The sequence below is a fragment of the Malaya genurostris genome, chromosome 2 (genome assembly GCF_030247185.1).
Source record: "Malaya genurostris strain Urasoe2022 chromosome 2, Malgen_1.1, whole genome shotgun sequence".
Lineage (NCBI taxonomy): Eukaryota > Metazoa > Arthropoda > Insecta > Diptera > Culicidae > Malaya > Malaya genurostris.
The window spans coordinates 342,058,319-342,080,947 of record NC_080571.1 but is presented as its reverse complement, the minus strand read 5'-3'; the positions used below and the strand labels follow the sequence as shown (position 1 = coordinate 342,080,947).

Genomic DNA, 22,629 nt, shown 5'->3' with positions numbered 1-22,629 from the left:
CTAGTCGCTGATGGTCGCTAACTCTCACATGCAGTTTTCCTTTCAAAACATTCAATGTGAGCTATCCTCTTCGTGAGGAATGGTTGTCTGGTTGTCTGGAACGACAACTTGATGAACACATAGTTTGTTATACGGACGGTTCTCTGTTGAATGGTCGTGCTAGTGTCTACTGTCGTGAAATGAGACTAGAGCAGTCTCATTCACTTGGTAGATACTGTACTGTGTTCCAAGCAGAAATTTACGCGATTCTGTGTGGAATACAATCGGCACTTCAGCAGAGAATCTGTGGTAAACGAGTTTAGTTTTGTTCCGACAGTCAGGCAGCCTTAAAAGCACTCAGTTCGAATGATTCACGGTCGAATCTAGTGATCGCATGTCGAACTCAAATTGAAGACCTCAGCATTTCAAATGCTGTTTACTTCTTATGGGTACCCGGCCATTCTGGTATTACTGGAAATGAATGGGCTGATGAGTTGCCCAGAGCTGGTGCAACGAATGATTTCGTTGGTCCTGAAGCAGCTTAAAGCACAAGATTCGTTCTTGGGCTGCATCCAAACATGCCAGCTACTGGCGCAGCTTGCAAACTTGCGCTCAGACAAAAGCTTTTCTACCAGATTTGAATCTGAAAATGTCAAAGTGTCTACTGCATTTTTCCAAGCATCATTGCAGTATTCTGGTCAGAGCTCTGACTGGACATTGCAAACTCAATTATCACATGGCTACTATTCAACGTGCTGAGTGTTATTCGTGTGATTTGTGTGAATGCGATTATGGTACTTCATATCATCTGATATGTAACTGTCCCGCATTGACGCAGCTACGTATCCGGGTTTTTGGTTCTCCATACATGGTTGAGTCTGTGTATGCGGAGCTAAAATTGAAGGATATTCTCTCGCTTCTCACCCAATGTGGTAAGGAGCTATAGTCAGAAGGGTTCATCGTTCTTCCTGGAGTGAATGAATCCTTTCTGTATTCACCTTAAATAGGGTTTAGCAGATTGTTTGGCATCCTTTAGGGGGTATCGAATTTACTTCTGCTCGTACATACTGCGAATCGTTCTGCATTCTTCCGGGAGTGCAGAATGGTGTCGCTTTTGTAAGATCTCTAAATCCTCTCGGGGGTTGGAGGTTTTATTAGCTGTGCATCGTTCATCAGAAAGAACGCACATAGTAACAAACCTAAATAGGTTTTACAGCAGACTGTTCGGGACCTCGTAGAGGTTCAGAATTTACTTCTGCTTCCACTAAATGTGATCCCCAGCAGATTGTTCAACATCCCATAGGGGTGCAGAATTTACTTCTGCTTTTATGTGTTTTTGTGTCATCAATTTATCCCATCCTCCTAGTCCAACCCTTACCATTTCCTTTCAATCCTTCCCTCTTATATATCGAGAAAATGATGCTAAAAACAAATTGATGGCAAGGCACAAATCTCCAAATATCAGGGGGAACGTGCCATTTGAGCCAATTTGTTCTGATTCCTGATGGCTTAAAATCGTGTATTTGAAATTTTCCAAATTTTAAATCACGAATAAAATTATCAATTTGAGTTATTATTTCTGAGAAAGAGTACTACTCTCTTGATGGAAGTAGAGTTTTTCTTAGTTAGTCACTCGATTTATTGAGTGGTGTGTTAGAAGAAAATGTAAGCAACTCTGGTTCTAACCCATTCTGTTGGCTCAAAATTAAACAGCTGATGTTTCGTCTGTTTAAAATTATGGATAAAATTTTACAATCCTTAAGATTTTTATTTTTTTCAAAAAGTGCACTTTCTTAATGGAACTTGGCGGATAAATTAGTTACAAATCACTGTTTGTTGTATCATTTTGGCTAAGTTGTGCGGTGCGGATATTTCGGCTATGTTAACGTACATAAAATTGAAGAGTTAAAAAAACTTGGGATTCTACGTATTATAAAATGTACCTAAATGGAGCGTCACAATCTACGAAAAGTCACATTCAAGAATATGTAACATTGTGTTATATGAAACTTATATGACCTGAAATTCAATGAAATAGAAAACAAAAAAAAATTGATGGCGACAGTGATTTGAACCGAGAATCATTGGATCACGAAGCCCGTCCGTTAACCAACTGATCCACAAAGGAACGTATCTGTTTGACAACATAATTGGTACATGTAAATTGATGCAGTTGCAAATTACAGTCGGAATCCGTAAAATTCATTCAAATATGCTATAAAATCTTCATGAATGGGAACTTTCGACATTTATCAATAGTATTGATGGTCATTAACACCTTCGTTTATCTCATTTTGAATAAAACGAATTCAAAATTACAGAACGATCGTTTTGCCATTCTCTATAGAAAGGTATTAGATTTGCTGGAAAACCGACTTTTGAACGGAGCCTCGGAGACCCATAGTGTTATATACCATTCGACTCAGTTCGATGAGATCGGAAAATATCTGTGTGTGTATGTATGTTTGTGTGTGTGCGCACTTTTCGAAGATATTTATACGCGCTCAATTTTCTCAGAGATGGCTGAACCGATTTTAACAAACCTATGCTCGTTTGAAAGATACTATCGGACCATTGATCAAGTTTGAAGACCAAATAGCTATGACTTTTGGATCCGGAGATATAATGGTATAAGTGACGTAACCGACAGAACACATTGGTTTTTACCGCTCTAATGTATAGAAGGGTGCCAATATCTTGGGATCACCTCTAATTTCGTAAAGCGCTAGTGCTCAAAAGTTTAAGCACCTCGAAAAAAGTCCTCATGCAAAATTTGAGTTAAATCGGACATGGGTAAGGGGTGCTGCCCAGCGGTTAAAGTTTGCAAATTTTCGATCTTGAAAAAGCACCCTAAGGGGGAGTACATGAAATTTCCGAAATCGAAATTTTTTTTTGATGCCATCTCAAAAAAAATTGTTTGAAAAAATCAACTTTCCACTAAGTGGACTAAGAAGGGTTTTTTTTATATTAGCATCACTCTTCTCATACACATAGGCAACGTAAATGCCAAGCGCTTGATTGGAAAAAAACGATACCGAGTATGTGACATAAACACTGAAGCATGCTTTTGTGAACCACTCGAATCAATCTGGATTAATTGGTGTCAAGAATGAGCCAAAATTAGCGTCAGAAATTTTTTCATAAAATGATAAAAAATTCATGAGACTGCTTTGAAGAAAGAGAAAGGCATTATCACACCACTAGGTGGATCAAGAAGGGTTTTTAACAATTTGTTCGTTATAACGTAATGCACTTATGTCGTTTTCGCTTGAGAAACCTGAAACTGACCCAGGATAGTTTCATCAAACAAACACTTTTCACGAAACTATGTTGGGTTCGCACTTAGCAAACCTGATATAAAAACCAGGTTCAAAACTGAAAACTCTGTTTTCAGCCCAACAACGTTGAAAGTGTTGACAAAACGAACGCAATTCTGAAAATGTGAAAAGCGTCGCTTTGATTACTTCCACGATAGAACAGTTTACTTGTTATTAATGTTGACTGTCATTTCACGTTGCCGGGCAACAGGCTTCAATTTGGAACTGTGTATCGTACAGAAAGTATAATCAGCAGGTTGCTTTGATTTCAACATTAGCAAGTTTCAAAATACTGTGCAATTTTCGATCATAGTTAACGAGAAGCTGTTTATTGTTTTGGAACCCTTGAGGCAAGCGCTTTCCTAATGAAGAGGTAAACTATTGAATCGGATTCATAACATCCAAATGAAATAACAACCGAAACACTAATTCGCTGGCCAGCGCCGAAGACAGATTCAATTATCTTATTCACGGATTCCCGTTTCTCACCCTTCTTTATTTCGCAGGTTGTTCTGAGCGCGTGTAGTCCCTACTTCCGCAAGCTGCTGAAGGCGAATCCCTGCGAGCACCCGATTGTTATCCTGCGCGACGTTCGCTCGGAGGACATCGAAAGTCTGCTGAGGTAATGTCCCGCCTCTCGTTCATCACCGAAAAAACTAAACTAATTAATCCTTCCATCGGACTGTTTTTCCTCTCCAAAACATCAACATAGATTTATGTACAACGGCGAGGTGCACATCGGACAGGATCAATTAAGCGATTTCCTCAAAACGGCACAATTGCTCCAAGTGCGGGGGCTGGCAGATGTGACGAATCCCGGCCGAACGTCCAACAACTCCTCGGCGCTGCTAAATTCCTCCTCGTTATCGACACCTGCTGTTCAGGAGCTGAAAGCATCCCCCGTAATAAAATTCAAATTAAAACTGGCTCACGATAATTAATCCTCTGTTTTTCAAAATCCCTTCTCTTCCTTCCGGCGTACGTACGTACGTACGGACGTACAGACTTCAACATCGTTACCATGGGAACTGCCGGATGACAGTCAACCAGCACCACCACCCCAGAAGCGTACCAAAAGTTCGGAACTGTACCGCAAACAGCACGGTCTCAGTGTGGATGATCCGATTCCGGTGGATCTGCTACCGGTCGGACAGCACGCACTAACACGCGAACGGGACCGTTCCAAGGACAAGAGCAAGGACTTGCGAGATTTCGACCATCGTGATCGGGATCGTAGCTTGGAACTGCGGGAATCCCTACTCGGTCAAGCTCTGGAAGGTGGACCTACGCTATCCGTGCCATCGGTGAGTTATCGTCGGTTTGCTATCGGACTAACGGTGACTTGATGGTGACTTTTCTGTTTCCCGGTTTTCCAACAGAAGCATCCCGATCTACTGTCACTGCAAGCGGTTGCCAGCGGAGAAGATTCCAACAGTAGTGATACGGCTGCCTCCGACCACGGTGATGACATCGAAGGTATGAACGGCAATGTCGAACACACGAGACCCTCGTTCCCGTTTCTGGGTCTGCAAGGTATCCCCGGTTTGATACCCGGCCCATCCGGCATGCACGGAGACAACTTCGGTAAGTCCAGATGTGCTCTGAGTCGTTTTTTTAATTTAGTTCTTTTTTGGATCCTATTTACGAAACTAATAACCGTAGCTAGTTTGAGATTTTGTTTTACATCCCGTTTTTTTGTTTTTAGTTCGTCTTGAAACTAATATCAATTGTTGTTTGCCCTTGGTTTGGATTTTTGTTTGTTTTGGTAAAAATTAAATTTTGAACAACCTAAATTAGAACCAATCGCGTAAATGACTTATGTAGGCAGATTTTTGATTTGAAGTGCCACTAGGAAATTATCCGAAAAACGAATGGTTGATAACGCAAAGAAAAAAACAACAACGTTGACTACGGGAACTTTGACGCCAGCTTGTTACACAGTTACAGCCGAAATGCTGGCTTCCTTCCTAAATTATGACCTTAAATTACCGGAATTCCGACCTCCTGCGAGACGGCACTTTCCCTCTCCCTCGTGACTAAGCAAGAACATGAACATGAACCCAACCACCACGGAAGAAAGCCAGTAACGGCTCAGTCTTGAGAATACCGCATATAATCCCTCATTAGGCGATGAACTTAATTTGGCACTCGTAAAAAACGGCCAGTCCTAAGTAAGACGAAAAATAACTTAATTCAACCGACACCCTCCGACAGACGGACGGACGGACGAACAGAAAAAACAGCGGAACCAACAAAAGAAAAAAGGGGGCAAAAGTGCGAACGAATCCTCGCGCGGACTCGGCGCGTAACAAAGTGGAAAGAAAAATAAACATCACTTCCTATTTTCATCCGCCCCCCCCCCCCCTGCCCGGAAAGTAAGCAGCCGGACGTCGACGACGACGCTGACTGGGGAACTGGCCACTTTCATTTTAAAGAAAAATCATCGCCCGCGTCCTTCAGCATCTTTCCATCACACAACCGAAAGGAAGCGGGACACATCGATGCCTCATTTTTCTTGTGTGTTATGATCGCGGCCTTTCTTTTCTCTCTCTCTCTCGGCTAGTGAGCATGAAAGCATAAAAAATGTAACCTCCATCCTTCGACCACCATCCGTCTCCTCCGGACGCTTCTCCAAATCAAGTCAGAAGAATGTGTTGAGAGTGTTTTTCCAAGCATTTCCCAACCTCCTCCTCCTCTTGAGTGGAAGAGCTATCAACAACAAAAAAAAACGGTAGCAGACTCGTAGCTTTTGCCGTACGATAAGAAGGATAGCGAGCAGAAGAATGAAAAGAATCTTCATAGATTTAGGTCCATCGATGATGATAATGATGATGCGTCCCCACCACCAGAAATTCTCGCAATTTCTCACCGAGTTAAACTCGGTGTGGTTTGCCAAGAAAAGCCAAGACCGAAAAGATGCCATTGTTTGTTGATGCTTTCTTTTATTTTTCGTATGACCGACCGACCGACAGAGACTTTCGGTTCGGCCGCCCTTTTTGCAACCGGGAGGAACTGGACCAGAATTGAAAATCGGTTTGATTTGACGTCCCCTTCCCCGGTGGAACCGGCAATGCCCAGGCAGCAGCCGGCAAAAAGGAGTGTTATATAAACAACATACATTTAATTTTATGTGAAGATTTTTTTTTTTGAACGCCCGTTCGGTCCGTTTTCTTGTTAAAATGCGTGGCAAGATTGGACGGAAAAAGAACGAGATAGTTGCAAAAAAAAATGGAATGGAAAGCCGGAAAGGATTTGAAAACGTGTATGAAGACCGCGCCCTTTCCTTCCGAAGGCACTAGGATTGGACTGTTTTTTTTTTATATTTTTGGTAGGCTATCTACATTTTCATTTCGGACCAAGATTGAATGTTTCCCTTTCTTATCGGTGAATTTTAGCTTTTCACAGTAGCAGCAGGAAAGGCGCTAGAATGGATCGGTTTGTGTGTGTCCGATAGACTGATAGATTGAAACGTAATAAGCTCAGTCGAATGGGTTTTTTTTTCTTCTACTCTGCTTCTTTTTTTACTGGAAGACCGTTAAATTGTCTGCTATTACAATTTTAGTTTTAAACTTGGAACTAAAGTCCGTCCATCGTGTTTAAATTCGGACACCTCAATAATAGAAGCAACGAAAATTCATACACTCAATCTTCTCTTGAAATCATCGGTACCATTTGATTCGATGAGTTGACGCATAAACCAGAACCCAATTGTTCGCTATTGGGCGAAATTCCAAAAAGAGTTTGGGTAGATTGGATGTTTTTTGGCACGCATTTCAGCTCTGGTCCCTTGTGGCAAGAAGCCAAATCAAGTCAAAAAAGAGCTGGAGAGAGTTGTGGCTTCGCTTTCGCTTAAAAACTTTGTTTCTCGTACGCAAAAAAATTCCTTTTTCGATGTTCAGTAATTATTTTTACCGGTTATAAATTGTGAAACAATTGTAAAATTGATCCAATTCACAACCATTAAATTATTTTACTGACATGATCTGAAAACTTTGAAATTTTATTTCTTTATTCTAATTCACCAGAAGATTTGTCAAATTTTGGCGAACCAATCAATTAATAACGAAGAACTTTAGTAAAAATTTATTACTAAATCGGTGAGAATTTTATCTGTCAAACTGATACATTTCCGGGAATAAACAAGTAAAAACTTAGTCTGGCATCGAGAAAATTGTACGTGAAACGCTCAATTCCTCATATATCCTCTAGTTTTGATTCCAGAGTGAAGTGATGAATCCATGTTTCATCCATTGTCACATATCGACGCAAAAATTCCGACTTTTTTCAATGTTTTCTGGTGCTACCGCCTCATTTGGACCTACGATCACGTTTGAAGTCAGCAAACCAACGGTTTATTGTTATTACTGATTGAGCGGAGTTTCCTTAACACTTTTCAAGCTATTGCTTCACTAAAACGGTATTTTTTCCCATAAAGAAGCAGTGTAAAATTAAAACCCGTAATTGTTTTTTATCCATTGCTCTGAAAATAACAATACTTCGTCACTTTTAGAACAATAATTCACAAACTAATGCATAGAGTATCATGAAATTTAAACAGCTGTCTTTTTTGGGTTAGTATTAAGCAGACATTTTCATAGCAAATCTGTATTGTTTTGTAAAAAAACAATCTGTATATATCTGTATTCACTAATAAAATAAAATTTCTACAATAAAATGATGATAGAAAATATTATTCTAATAGATTATGGTTTTAGAATAACAAATTCAATGAGCATTCATTATTCATATCTTCGCAAGTCATTATCGCGCTTCCAGGAATATTCATCAACCAAACTCAATAGTTCTCTTATCTAGTTTGAAAATGTTGACTTCATAAGTTTACATGGAATTCCAACGCCCAATACGCACCGTTAAGTCTGACAAAGTTTCATGATTTTCTTGAATATTAGATCAAATTGGTTTCAAATTATGAATCTATTTCAGTGTTCATCATCAAATGTCTGCACAAAAGATATCAATTTCAATTTATGATTTGTCTTTGTTTTATCTCGTCATTGCAATCAAACTCTAATAAATAGCTTAAAGACTGTCCCAGAAAGTATGGACGCACTTTGATTTCGCTGTAAATAACTCACAAGTGTTAGATATTGAAATTTTATTCGATATACTGATAATATTAGACTACAAGCAATAGAATATTATTCTCAACATTTGCTACTTAGCCATTATAGACTAGCTGGCGCACCTTCTTGCGAACGTTCCTCATTAAATTCCGTACAGACTTCTTGGCGACAAGTTTTGACACTTTTTCCCAATCTTTTTCGAACTGTTGAATGGTTTCGGCTGCCGAGACATATTTCCTAAGATGTGCCTTCGTTAATGCCCAAAATTCTTCTATTGGTCGAAGTTGTGGGCAATTTGGTGGATTCATGTCTTTTGGGACGAAAGTGACATTTTTTGGTAGTATACCATTCTACCGTTGATTTCGAATAGTGGCAAGAAGCAAGATCTGGCCAAAAGACAACAGGATCCTTGTGGCTTCGAATCATGGGTAGAAGTCGTTTTTGTAAACATTCCTTGATGTATATTTCGCTGTTCATTGAAGCAGTGGTGATGAAGGGTTTCGAAATCTTACCGCAGCTACAAATTGCTTGCCAGACCATAGCTTTCTTACCAAATTTTTGGACTTCAATCGATGTCTCGGACTGGTTATGCAGTTCAAATTTCCAGCAAGAATCGTATTGTATAGCTTTCGAACCCTCGGCCTGATCGATGCTTCTTGTTTCGGACTACGTTTTGGTTGTTTCTGCTTCTTATAGGTTCGAAGATTCAAACGTTCTTTAGCACGAAGAACATTTGACTTCGAAGTGCCCACATTTTTGGCTACATCCCGAACTGAAACCTCTTTTTTTGCTTGAAAGCCTTCAGTATACGTTTATCCAACTGAGGGTTAGCAGGACCTTTTTTTCGACCCGTTTTCGGTTTATCCTCGAAGGTTAAACCTCACCGAACTTCCTGATTGCATTTCGCACGGCTTTTTCACTTACTCCTTCCATTTTTGCTATCTTTCTCAGTGACAGTCCGCGTTCTGTGCACCATTTGTACACGATTTTTCGACGTTGTTCTGCTGAAAGTCCACGCATTTCGAAACAAACTAATGAAAACGAATAAACAACTGCACAAGTGGTTGGAGAAGAGTGGAAACAACAGGACGCAGCCATAAAAATTGATAGATTCTAGACCATTGAGAAATGGCAGCGGTTTTTGGTTGCGTCCATACTTTCTGGGACTGTCTTTATATCTTCTAGTTTCCATTTTTTTACCGTGAATACTCCAGTATAATCTCCATCAAGAGCGTTTTTTTCCATCAATTCTATTACCTTTCTATAGAGGAAAACAAAAACTGTCAAACTATCCTGTCTTACGTGAAAACAGAGCAAGTGAAACGAATGGTAGAATTAAGTAAAGCGAGATTCACGATGCTCAAATCAAAAGGAAGTAGTTACAGTATGAACTTCAACCGGTACGTGCACAGTATCATGCACGTGTTTCGTCATTCCTAGTCAGGTTGCCTTCAAGAACATGGAACATCTCCACGGAGAAGGTTTCGGGTTCGAATCCTGCCCCAGGCCACTCTTTTCATCAATTTTTTCCCCAATATCTTAGTCTGTCTCTTGTTGACAGTGATAAAAAGTATATAAAAAAACACATTTAAAAAAACTTCCAACAATTTTCGAAAATTTGCTTGTCTATAATTTTTCCATGTTGACCCACCGTGCAGTAAGCTTTAGTAGGCTACAACATATGAAAAAAATCCTTTTCTTACTACATGGAATGATAAAGTCCCGGGACTAACAAAAAAGTCGATTTTTTAGCATGAAAACTTCTTTATCCTTCAGTATAATCTCCATCTAGAGCCGAAACACTTGACCCACTTGGTCCTCCAATATTTTGAGGCCCTTTGAAAAAAAAAACGATAGCTCCAGGACCTTCAAAATAGGCTTCCGTTTCTGAAATGACCACAGCATTCTACGAAAATTTCTTTCCCTGGAGAATCCAGTGCAGGTTTGGAAATAGATAATAGTCGCTGGGGGCCAGATCTGGATAGTACCGGGGGATGGTGGACCAATCCGTACCGCAAATCATTCAATTTCACCTTGCTTTTTATGCAATAATGCGCTGGTTCGTCTTTTTCCATACCTCGATGAAAACTAGAACTCGTCTGACACGATCAGCTGTTATTCAAACACTAGTGGATCGATTGTCTTGAAATTTGGTATTAGGCCATCTAGAAACTTGTTTTCAACCAAAATATACACGGTTCGAAACCATTCACGTCGTTTCTGTGAGAATTTTTGAAGCAAATACTTAATCTAGTGATAATAAAACAAGATTAACATGTTGAACAAAAATTTTGAATGAGTTATTTTTCTTAAATTTATTTCTGGCTTTTCTCAATTTACCGAAAAACAGTAATAGTTCACGACGTTTATTACGTATTATTATGTAAATAGAGGAACGTGCTACTTGAGCCTATTAGCTTTGAATATGATGTGATGTGTACACATCTTTATTGATAGTGAAGTGCCGGAAGAAAGGAAACTTTTTGATTTTCGACCACAATTACATATGGCCTGACAAATCAAATATTTCTTCGGGAAGTTCGATAGCTTCTTTGTCCGGAAATGGTCGGCAACTGCGTTTCTTCGTATTACGATATGAAATGTCAGACCCGGAAGCAGTAAAAAGTGTTCGAGCACGTTTGTTTGACCGTTCTTTCAAGACACAAAAAATTTTGAATGTAAAAATTTGTGCAAAGAATCTCAGCACAACTTTTTGCAGTTGGGCACCTTTTTCACTTCATATTCACTTTTTGTACGTCTGATTTGGCCAACCAAACTTCGCGAGCTACATTTCGCACAGAAAGATTGGGATTTTTTTTTTCATAACAATGACTAATCCATTGCTTATCCATTTGTTCATTATGCTCCTTATTTTAGGCTTGATCTACTTCCCTCCTTCCGATCCCACAGTCAAGTGGTGGTCAAATGATTTGCATACACAAAACACGGTACTTTTCGGTAGCTTTAGTTTCCGAAATCGAAAAACAACGCTGTCACTGGGTTCGGGTGAAGCGTGTCTGGTTAGGAAATGGAACCGACATTGTCCAATATATCGGTTCCGTTTCCTAACCAGGCACGTTTCACCCGAACCCACATTGCAAAAATTGCTTTATCCGAGAAAACTGTTTTCGATGAGGGCCTTGAAATCGCATAAGCATGCTAATTCCTAAAAAGTTTACCAATCACAAAAAAGCCTGTTGAAAAAGGAATGCCGAATCTTCTGAGTTTTCCGTAGTAGCTGCTGAAAATTGTGAACTAGACTTTCCAGCAAATTTGCTCTCCTCATATTGGCCAAGACATTTAGGATAGTGTCAAAAATATCCTCTCGGACATATTCCATATTCAGCATAGACACTGTCAAATAGCTCTGAAAAGTACTCCCAAACATTCATTATTACCGGACAGTTTGACAGTACATTGGACAACATCGATTCCGTTTCCTAACCAGGCACGCTTCACCCGAACCCACAATGCGAACATTGCTTCATCCGAGAAAACCTGTTAATAAAAACGCTTTCTACAAATTTTACCAATTAGATACCTTTTTTTTTGTTTCTCGAGCTAAAAATTTGAACAAGGCTTTCCGAAAAATTTACTCCCTATATTGATTCAGATATTTTCCATTGGGTCAAAAATATTTTCTCAGTCAACTTGATACGACTTCGTTTGTAAATTCGGAGCACTTTCACTGGATGCATATTCTGCTTATAGACCTCCCAACAACTATGACTACTACTCCCAAACATTCACTGTTACCGGACAAAATCAGGTTCAGTTTCCCAACTAGACACGCTTCAACGGAACCCTCATTCTAAAAAGTGGTTTCATCCGAGAAACTTGTTTTCGATGGGAACTGTGAAATCGCATAAACATTCAAATTGAAACGCTTTCTACAAATTTTACCAATTAGATAATATTGTTTTTTTTTGCGCAGTATGTTGAAAGCGAACATCAAATCTTTCGAATTTCACGAGATAAAAATTTGGAGCAAGACTTTCCGTAAAATTAGACCAAGATATTTTTCATAAATAAATTCGGAGCACCTTTACTGCACGCATACACTTTTTTTTTTGCGCAAATTTTCGAAGTTGGGCGATTTTTTCACGCAAATTTTCAAAATTATCTGGTTTTCTAGTTTTGTCTAAGAAATCCATGAAACGAAATTTTTTTAAGTCAGCTCTCTGCACATGCAATTTTATTTATTTTTTTTTTTTGGTTACACCAGATCTGGACATTTCATGCATTTCTAAGACATTTGGCATTAAAAAAAGTTCTTCAATTTTTCGTTTTTTTCCGCGGATTTTCGAAATTACGCACTCTCTAATTCTCCAAACACCTGTCATTTAAAAAAAAAACTTTTTTTTATTACACCATATCTCATGCATATTTTCAATATCGGAAATCTTTAAATTTTCCAAATCCCAAGTCGATTTTTTTCAAAAAAAAATCTGGACGTTTCATGGATTCTTCAAAAAACAATATTTCTTTAGTTTTGCGGTTTTTGTTTTATGCGGATTTCCGAAGTTACACAGTTTTTTTACGGGGTACGTATTCCCCGCATAAAAAGAGACCTCAGTGTATTCTGCTAATAAAACTCCCAATAACTCGGAATACTACTCCAAAATTTTCTCTGTTACCGGACAGTTTGACATTGCTCTCGGTAAAATCAGTTCAGTTTCCCAACCAGGCACGTTTCACCGGAACCCTCATCAAAAAGTTGCTTCATCCGGCGATTTTCTTTGGATCTATCGCGATCCTTATGCTTCTCCACCCAGACGTATGCCTTGAATCGCTTCGCCAAAACAGACTGTGCCAAAATTTGTCACAGAATTTTTATCAAATAACTGTTTACATTGTATTAACGTATAGTTTCTTAGTAAACAATGCATCGATTTTTTTTCTGTTGATCAATTTGAGCGTTCCAGTTTACAAAGTACATTCCATTACTTGAACCGAACCTGTGAAAAGAAAGAGGAACTGATCGGTGAATCGAAAACGGTAATTTTCTTCATGAATGAAAATTTTCCAGTATTTTCTGCTGTTGTGGTGGATATTCTGCTACAGGCTTGTGCGGCGAGCGGTGCTTTGATATGGAGGATGAAGGGTTTTTCCTGCCATTTAACCATTTCAGGGAAGCAGTTTGTCAGAAGAAAAATTCAACAATCTGTTACCAGAACCGAGACATGAGCAGGACCCGAGCTAGAATCATTACCAGTGATTTTTTTTTTGTTTTTTGCGATAAACTTTGGAACTGTGTGCGTTGTTGTGGACTAGGATTTCATCTCACGCAGTCACTTTTATTAATTCTAAAATTGTATCTAAGTAAACGGATGCAAATACACTAGAAATATCGAAAAGCTGTCTCACTTTAGTTAAACGAAAAACTCGACATTGGACTAGGCATGAATTTCTTGTCCTTCCCGGGATCCATCGAAAGAAAACCATTTCACACTTCACCATTACCAGTCCGAACACATTGCATTTGTATTTGTGTGCCGATCCGACAAATGAATCCAGTTTTTTTTTCTTCTGTTCGTACCAGACAACAGACGTGAGTGGTAAATAGGCTACGATCATCCCGGTAATACAGATAAATCGAACTTCTGCATTTGTTTGCAGAAGGCGATACGACGACGAGTTCGGCCCGGGCTTGAGGCTATCTTCGGAAAACGTGTCGGAAAGGATTCTTTTCTTTTTTTTTTTACAAGAAACCCCTTTTACTGGACACTGGCGAGGGCTCATCTTTGCGTATTCCTAATAGAGGATGAACCCCAGTAGATGGCAAATATCACATATCAAGCAATCTATTTTATTGTGTCGCCTTTCCTATCAGATGAAAACTGCAAGAAAAACGAGTCTTATTTCTCTTCCGCTGCTGCCTGGTCCATGCGGTGACGAAGACATAGGGGCTTTGCTTACCGAACGTACCGGCTTCGGCTGATAAGGTGACCGTAATGTTTGAAAAATTGTTATACGGATTAGTTGGTCCTTTGTCGGACCAACTGAATTCAACAATAAAAAACCATTCCAATTAGATATTTTCTCAATAATTTCTATTTTCTATTCGTCGTTAAACTTTTGATTATTATTTTTACTCGATGAGCAGTACCAGTAATGTGACGTCCCGCAAGAAAAGCACATTTCAATACTAATGATTTTTTCGAGGCACCAGCCTCAAACCTTGCCCCGTCCAATACGTCCTAATCCATCACGTGCTGCCATACCGGATGCGAAAGAACGACTTCAAGATGACTCACACCCCTACTACCCCGTTAGCGATCCGGAGAGAAATGAAGATGGACAACCGAAGTAAATTTTCCTGTACACGTACCCGGCTTATTTATTTCTCACCCACCGACCACGAAGCACTGCTGTAATAAAGAGGATGTGGAATGCGAGGGTAGGAAAATTTTGCATACAAAATCAATCCGACTCCTGATGGCCATCCGCCAACGAGAAAATCCGGAGAGAAAAAAGGGGTTCCACCTGCGACAAACGGTAGTCGTTCCCGTATATGCGGAAGACGCTCGATTTTTATTCCATGTGGCGCCATCTTTTCTAGCCATCGATTCAAAAATGGTGCTGCTGGTGCTGCGCTACGATATGTGGAAAGATGGTTGCATGAGTGCCAGGAAGGACCACCGTAGGTGCCGGAAGTGAGGTGCGCTAGATGCGGACAAGAGAAAAAAACGAAAAACTTTCTTTGCATTTTTTTTTCTTTCCATCCTTGGTTTTCAATCACGATGGCCCGAATCGGTTCGAACGGAGACGGACGGGTTTTGTGGGTTCTCGCCCACCTTTCGGTCTTTCGGTCGGTCGGTCGGTCGGTGGCGTAAGAAAGTTGTGTAATAAAGCAATTTCACTTGCGTAACTGCAATTCATTTGGCAGGGAAAACAAATTTTGATCGAATCGTTGCCACAAATGGCATATAATTAATGAACTTTAAAAATCATTCTGATTGGTGAATTATAAATTTATAGTGGCTGTTACTACGTTTGCTGGTAGCATTTTTGTTGCAAACGAGTAGGGTGAAAACTTCTGGGACAAAATAACAAGTCGTGACGCAGCCTAATTACTCTACTTCCATACCGTTGTCGCCCCTCCCCCTTTCTCTTCTTCTCGCATTCCAATCTAAAAATCATAAAACGTACACTTATTACACCCACCCGAAATTAAACAGAAAACGATATTAAAATGTGTGTTTTAATAATATCACTTATAACGGTATGAAATGTTTTGCCATATTCAGCATTCAGTCACGACTGTATTGTGTGTGTGTATGTGTGTGTCCTCGACCTCACCCACCGGCGAGGAAAAACGGGATCGAAACTTTCGCATAGTGAAGGCCCTTCTGGTCCTTGCTCTTGTTCACCCTCCAGTTCCCAGTGCGCCGCTCAAATTTCCTCCCTACGGGATTGTGGCGTTCGGACTGTGCACATCAGCTATTCGAAAACAGTGCCTTGATTGACCCGAATTTCCCCAATCTCCGCTAGCGCATGCGGTGCGGTCGAAATAATGTAATAATGCAATGAAATATCCGTCTCCGTCTCACCCCTCCTCCTCCTCCCATGGGCGGCTAATAATGCCATTTTCGCGTATAGATTAATATTTGGACAGCATTTACATAATTAAAATTATTATTTTGATTAGAAAATTTCCGTTCCGGTTTTTTACTCGATATGATTGCTAAATACACACACACACACATACGTACATTCGCTGTTCATATCCTGGTGGCTGACACCTAATTTAGGCTCTATTTCAGCCCCCCCACCCCCTTCCCGAACCCGATCCGACATCCGGGAAATTCATACCGAACTTGCTATGCGCAATAATAATTACCCTAATGGCAATCGCACAACACATTGCGCCTGTAATGATACAATATTGACAGCAACATTTTTCCTGATTTTTCCGACCGTCTCACCGCCCCCCGGGGAAAAGCATCGGCCCGGTACACAGCGGTATGTCGGACCATCAATAGTTGACACTAATGGAATCGGTGATTCAAAATTATTGTCACCTATTAGACAGGCGAAACATGTCCTGAAAACAATTCTACCCGTATGCGTATCTGATAATGATGTGCATTCGAGCTAGACTGTGAGAAGATTAAAAAAACGGTTAAAAATCAGTAGCACAATTACATGCACTTCTCTGTGTGTGTGTTCGTAATTAGCTCTGACACCCGAAGCGATGAAAATGGGAGCTTATCAAATCAAACTACCAAAGTGTGTTTTCATTGGTCTCACCATCATCAAAAATTCTGCACGCTAAAACACAATTGGATGTGTGCCATTCGCTGCTTGTTGATAATATCATCCCAGATTTTGACTATGGCTGTTGGAAGATTGAAAGATAACAATTTCCTGGCACTGGATGATTAGAACGTTTGTTTTTTGGTGAGCATAATGGTGTTTTGCCAATTTCGATGTTTTAAATTTGTAGTTCCTGAAACTTTAGCGGTACTGCGAAAACTACTATATCGTGCTCATGATGGAACTGCATAAATACTGCACTACTAGCTTTGTGCTATTGAATTTTTGGCACTCGTTTTACATCGGAGTGCATTTTCTCCAAACTTTAGTATCGTTTACTGTAGGTCTAACGCGATAATATTTGAATTCGTCGGTCACGGACTAGCACGTTTGTTAAATTTTGGTATAAAACTGACGAAATTTATAGGAAAAAAAATTAGCGAAAAAATTACCACCGAACACTTGAACAACTTGAACACGAGCTTGTATCCGGGAAAGTTGTTAATAAAACTACCCTACATGTGAAACATCATGCAGAAATTAACCTACTGAAATTTTGCACAAAAAAAAATTCTTTTTTTAATGTTATTTTAAAACAAAATAAAAAATTTGCAAAATCAAATAACTGAAAAGAAAGTTTCAGAGATTTTTTTATTTAATTATTCCGGTTTGTTTTCTAGTTTTTGAAAAATTAACTTCACATTATTATTGAATGCTCAACCTATTTCCGTCAACTCCTTCTTTGATGCCATTTTTTGTATAATTGACCGTATCCGAGAAACAATGATGTGAAGGAGGTCCATTCCAGAAGCTAGTAATAAGTTAATCGATCGTCATGAAAGATTACTTAAATTTTTACGCTGCCAATTTCCAACTCAGTACAAGCAAAAAACTCTAGATAACAAGAAGAACGTTCCACTCGAATCAGCTACCCGAGAGACAACAATAATGTTTGTGTTAGATGATTCTTTTCGAAGGTTTCATCTTGAAGAAGAAAAAACAAACCTACGAAACGTTGGTCATTAGCTTGAAATAAGCAAAATTCGGCCACAAAATCCATCTTTTAATACAAGCAAGAAAAATTGTTTAATCTATTTCTAGCGAAGACAAAGAAGAATGCCTAAAACCAATGTCCAATGTCCAATCGAAACGAAAAATCCAAATATTCCGAAAATTGTAATGCTGACACCCCTATTCTGTATTTCGATCAAATCGGATTTTGTCGAACGAATGTAAAGATTTGCATTCTCTAATTCGATCGAGTGATGCTTTTGTATGAAAAACTCGAATCGATCGAGCTACAGAATGCAGATTTTTTTCAAGGCCTACTACGATGAGAATCTGAAAACAATATTATTGATCATTCTTTCCGTTATTCAAGTCGTTTTCGCTTGATGCCGAACCTAAACCCGGATTCCACCCAAAACTGCTGTCGAACCATTTGTTTGAAGCCAGTTTCAAATCCAGTTCCTACGTAATTGATCAGAAAATCGAGTCAGTTTCGAACCTGATTCTTATGTCGGGTTTGTTCACACCTCCTAAGTTGTTGAGTGCTAACTTAACTCAGTTTCGTGAATAGTGTTTGTTCGTTGAAACTACCCTGAGTCAGTTTCATTTTTCTCATGCAAAAAAGAAATTAATTTCTTTCGATAGGGCCACAAGCAACTGAAGTGTGTTAAATTTAACACCTTTTTTTGGAAAATCTTTAGTGTAACGAAATGGAAATTATTCATTGCGGAAAATCATTTGAAACCCGACCAATATAACTTTTAACTTGTTTTTTTTTAGTTTCTTCGTGGGCGAAAATAATGGAACCAATTTTCCATAAGAAAATACATAGAAATAAAATCACATTTTAGCAGGACCTTTTTGTCGACCCGTTTTTGGTTTATTCTCAAAGGTGTTATCCTCACCGAACTTCCTGATTGCATTTCGCACGGCTGTTTCACTTACTCCTTCCATTTTCTCACTATCTTTCTCAGTGACAGTCCGCGTTCTGTGCACCATTTGTACACAATTTTTCGGCTGAAAGTCCACGCATTTCGAAACAAACTAATGAAAACGAATAAACAACTGCACAAGTGGTTAGAAAAGAGTGTAAACAACAGGACGCAGGCATAAAAATTGACAGATTCTGATCCATTGCGAAATGGCAGCGGTTTTTGGTTGCGTCCATACATTCTGGGACAGTCTTTATATATGCAGTGCAACCAGTTTATCAAAGTGGCTTGAGTTGAAAACGATCTTTTTTAGCAATAATGTATTCTCTAACGAATGTTAAGCCTGACTTTGTGGATGAAATATCAGTTTAAATCAAATTTTCACCAATGTTTGCTGGAAAATTGCTTACATTTTATGAATGTAAATTTTAATTCCCTAATAAAAAAGTTAGCTACACTGCTTCAATGCATTTGTATAAGATCGCGCTACACAAAATAAAAAAAAAACTAAATATTTTCTGTCGAAAATGCAGTTTTCCGCAACAATAAATAGTTTTACGGCCACCTTCCATTTCGATTGTCTTTCGCGTGATAAATTAACGGTTTCTATTTGCTGGTTTACTTATAGAAGGTACATGAAACTTTATTTCGCAATAATTCCTGCAAGAGAAAATCCGTATAGGAATGTATTTTAAACTAAGATTTTCGCTTTTCTTGAATTGCAATTCTAAGCAGAATGAACTGATTTGTTTATTTTTCAACCATATGGAAGATTTATTGATTAAAATCAGGAAAATAAGCGTAGGAATTGGTTTTTACGCACAAGTGTCTTGCTCCTTAAACGCAGGCTACTAGATGTGGAGGAATGTCAGATTGTTAGAGCAAGTTCTCATAATCGTTGCGGTAATGATTTCACTGTGAGCGGTTGTGGTATTCTTCTTCTTATTCTTCGTTCTGATTGACGTCGACTCACTCGAGATGACACCGATTGATAACACAACACATTTGTCCTATACATATTATCACCAGTGATGGCATTTCACTAGAGTGATAACATAGGAAGTAAGTTGTATGCCTACACTGAGGATTCAGTCGGAGAACACCGCACAAAAAGGAAAGCGCACTTCTCCTCAGTGTTGAATAGACAGTCTTTAAGTGTGCACTTCTGTTTAAAGAAGCTGGTGCGAATTGCTAGTCCAGTGAAAGATAATCGAAAACCGGTGTCATTTCATGTGAAATAATAATTGAAGTATCAGTAACGAAAATGTACGGAAAAAAATCTCACAAACGGAACTTGAACTTGCAATTTTCTACTATCCGAGAAACACTTTTTACCTATCGAACTGCTCGGATTGTGATGAAACAAAACGTTTGAAAAAAATTCCCTTGCCTACACTAAGCCTAAAACGTCAATTAAAATTCTAGCAGCCATATAAAAAAATATGCTGCTTTATAATGAACAATGTACAATAATCGAATGAAAACAAATGCTAACGTATGGCACGGATCCATAAGAAAATACAAGGAAATAAAATCACAATTTTAATGATTTTTTTCTTGCACGATAACCCGAAACATTTTGTTTCAGTGTACGAACACTTTGCCTTCGACTCGCAAGGAATGCGGAATTAAAATACGGGCTACTAGATGCCAAATGTCGCATTGTTAAGGCACGTGGTCGGAAAAGGTTGCAATAATGACTTTGTGCTGAGAGCGAAACTATGCACTCTGAAATGAGAAGTGTGATTTCTGGGAATCGAGGCTTGCTATGATGGAATATTTTGATTGACACATTTAAACCACTGGAAGAGACATCAGTTGAATCGAAAATCAGATTTAAAACCATGGTTGATGTAAATGGGCTGATTTTTCAATGAATAAGACTGTATATTTAAAATCAAAAACGCTTAGAAAAATGAAAAGCTGTAAAGAAACTTTCCATTCAAATGTCTACTCCAAATATGTGCATCAAAATATCATTCAGAAAAAGCGTTGCTCGCAATGGCTCTTTGAAAATCCTTGTAATGCCAACTCAAGGGGCACGTAGTTCAGCCAAGAAAAAGCTGGCTTGCGACTGATTGTAGAATGATCGATATTTTAGTTCATTGATTTGATAAATATGTTTTTGGGTCCTAACGTGGAATATAAACGACGTATTCGATCACTGGGCTTTGAATCGCTTTAACAGTTAAATAGCTTTTAAGCCCAATAAAATATGTATTTTTCAGACATTTAAGCACTGCTCGTAATGACATATTACTAGTGCAGAAAAAAATCCACTCCATTTATGTGACATAAATATAAATTTTGTAAATCAATCAGTGGATCTTTGGAAAGAATAGGAATTTATTCTCTCTGGTCGAGAGCAATAAATCTTTTGTCGAAAAAAAATGTTCATTCTATGAAAACCTACAACTCAGACTGAACAATGCGCATTTCCCAAGCACTGTAGGCTTTCTGGTAATGCTTTAGGGAGTTTATACATTTCTTTTCCTTGTTACTTGAACATTTGATCTGTTTTAAGATGAGAACAATTTTGTTAATGTACTTTTTGTAGCTGATGTCACATCTTGTTAGGACTGAGAAGCTCAGTAAGAATATTTCTGTCAACTGACTTGTGTGACGAGCATTTCATGCTTTGAGGAACGTCCCAGGAAGATGAACAGTATATTTTTATTGGCTTCCAGTTTCCGCAACTTCACTAGCGGTATCCTGGATTGACAAAGTTGGCTTCCGTCTGACTTCTGTAATCGTACCGGTAGCAATTGGAGTAATTGCTACCGGTACGATTACACTCTTAATTAGGCGTAATAAATCTTGCACTGCGGTGTTGTTATGTGCCAATTGTGGAGGAAAGAATATTTTATGGAGGCATACAATTCAGACAGATCAATAAATCTTGGACTGAGCTGCACATAACCCATTTGTCGAATATAAATTATTTCTATGGAAACCTACAACTCAGGCTAAACCATGCGCATCTTCCAAGCACTGTAGGCTTTGTGGTAACTAGGTTCCTAGTAGATCACTTATGCATCAAAGATTTTATATATTTCTATTATTTAAACTCCGATTTATTTTCTTGTTTTGCTATATAAATTCAAATTATATGTCAGAATTCGTTAGTGTGCTTTCTGTACCTGGTGTCACAACCTCGCGAACACGGATTTTCATATTACAGCTCACTTCTAATCAAATTATTTACAAACGTTTGTAGGTTTTCAATCACTTAGAAAATAGGGAGATATAACAAAACTGGCTTTAAAAAAACTAGATATATTTGCTAAAATTAATTATCAAATATTATTCCATTCCCCATGGCAACGATTAGATGCAATAATTTCTACAATTCCCAATCAAAATAAATTCTCTCATGCTGAAACCACCCACCCCAGCCTCGCTCTGTCCGCAGGCTAATTGATCAGAACTAGAATTTAAATTAGTTTGCACCCAGTTGGCAGTTTTCTTACGGAAACTTTCCCTGCTAATAACAAACCCCCTAATCGAACTACTGGACCGTCCAACCGCAGTCCGCAGTCCGAATCTAAGTGTCTTCCCAAACGTCACATCTGGAACCGACGCTGACATGAAACCAACCAACCAACCAGACTCAATAACCCTTTTTCCCAGCCTTTCGGAGTATTTCGGAGGGCACCGGGAACCGGCTGTCTTGTTTTAATAAGACAAATTTTAATTTGTTTTAATTTGCAAACATGTGCTCACTCATCCGGCGGGGGGAGGGGCGGTCTTCGAACCCAAATACCCAGAAAACTGTAAGTAGTTACAATTTTTCAAAGCGAAGATTCCGATCCGAGCGAATAGATTAATTTCTACGAAATTTGCTCAGGATGACGGAGAAACGGAGTAATCCCGTACGGCGTTTGTTTACCGAAGGCCGAGAGTAAAGTTTTATGTGTCTGTGGTCAATTCTGGTTGAGCGATTTTCTTCAAGTTGTTTCGGAAGATTTTGCTGGCAGGCGGATAGGGATGGGATACAAAGGTCATCTGCTGAAAAGTGAAAAGGAAAATTAATCCTTTTCCGCTTCCAAT

General features: G+C 38.9%; 1 protein-coding gene across 14 annotated transcripts in view; it reads left to right on the top strand.

The window, feature by feature from the left end:
• LOC131431869 (protein abrupt) overlaps window positions 1-22,629 on the top strand; it is a 202,859-nt gene that overhangs the window by 89,004 nt on the left and 91,226 nt on the right. For 13 of the 14 annotated variants that reach the window (XM_058597796.1, XM_058597795.1, XM_058597800.1 and 10 more), the window contains 4 exons: window positions 3,803-3,918; window positions 4,009-4,198; window positions 4,301-4,600; window positions 4,676-4,880. In XM_058597796.1, the coding sequence (XP_058453779.1) occupies window positions 3,803-3,918; window positions 4,009-4,198; window positions 4,301-4,600; window positions 4,676-4,880 (811 nt within the window). The remainder of the gene's footprint in view (window positions 1-3,802; window positions 3,919-4,008; window positions 4,199-4,300; window positions 4,601-4,675; window positions 4,881-22,629) is intronic. The other variant, XM_058597797.1, reaches the window with a different exon arrangement.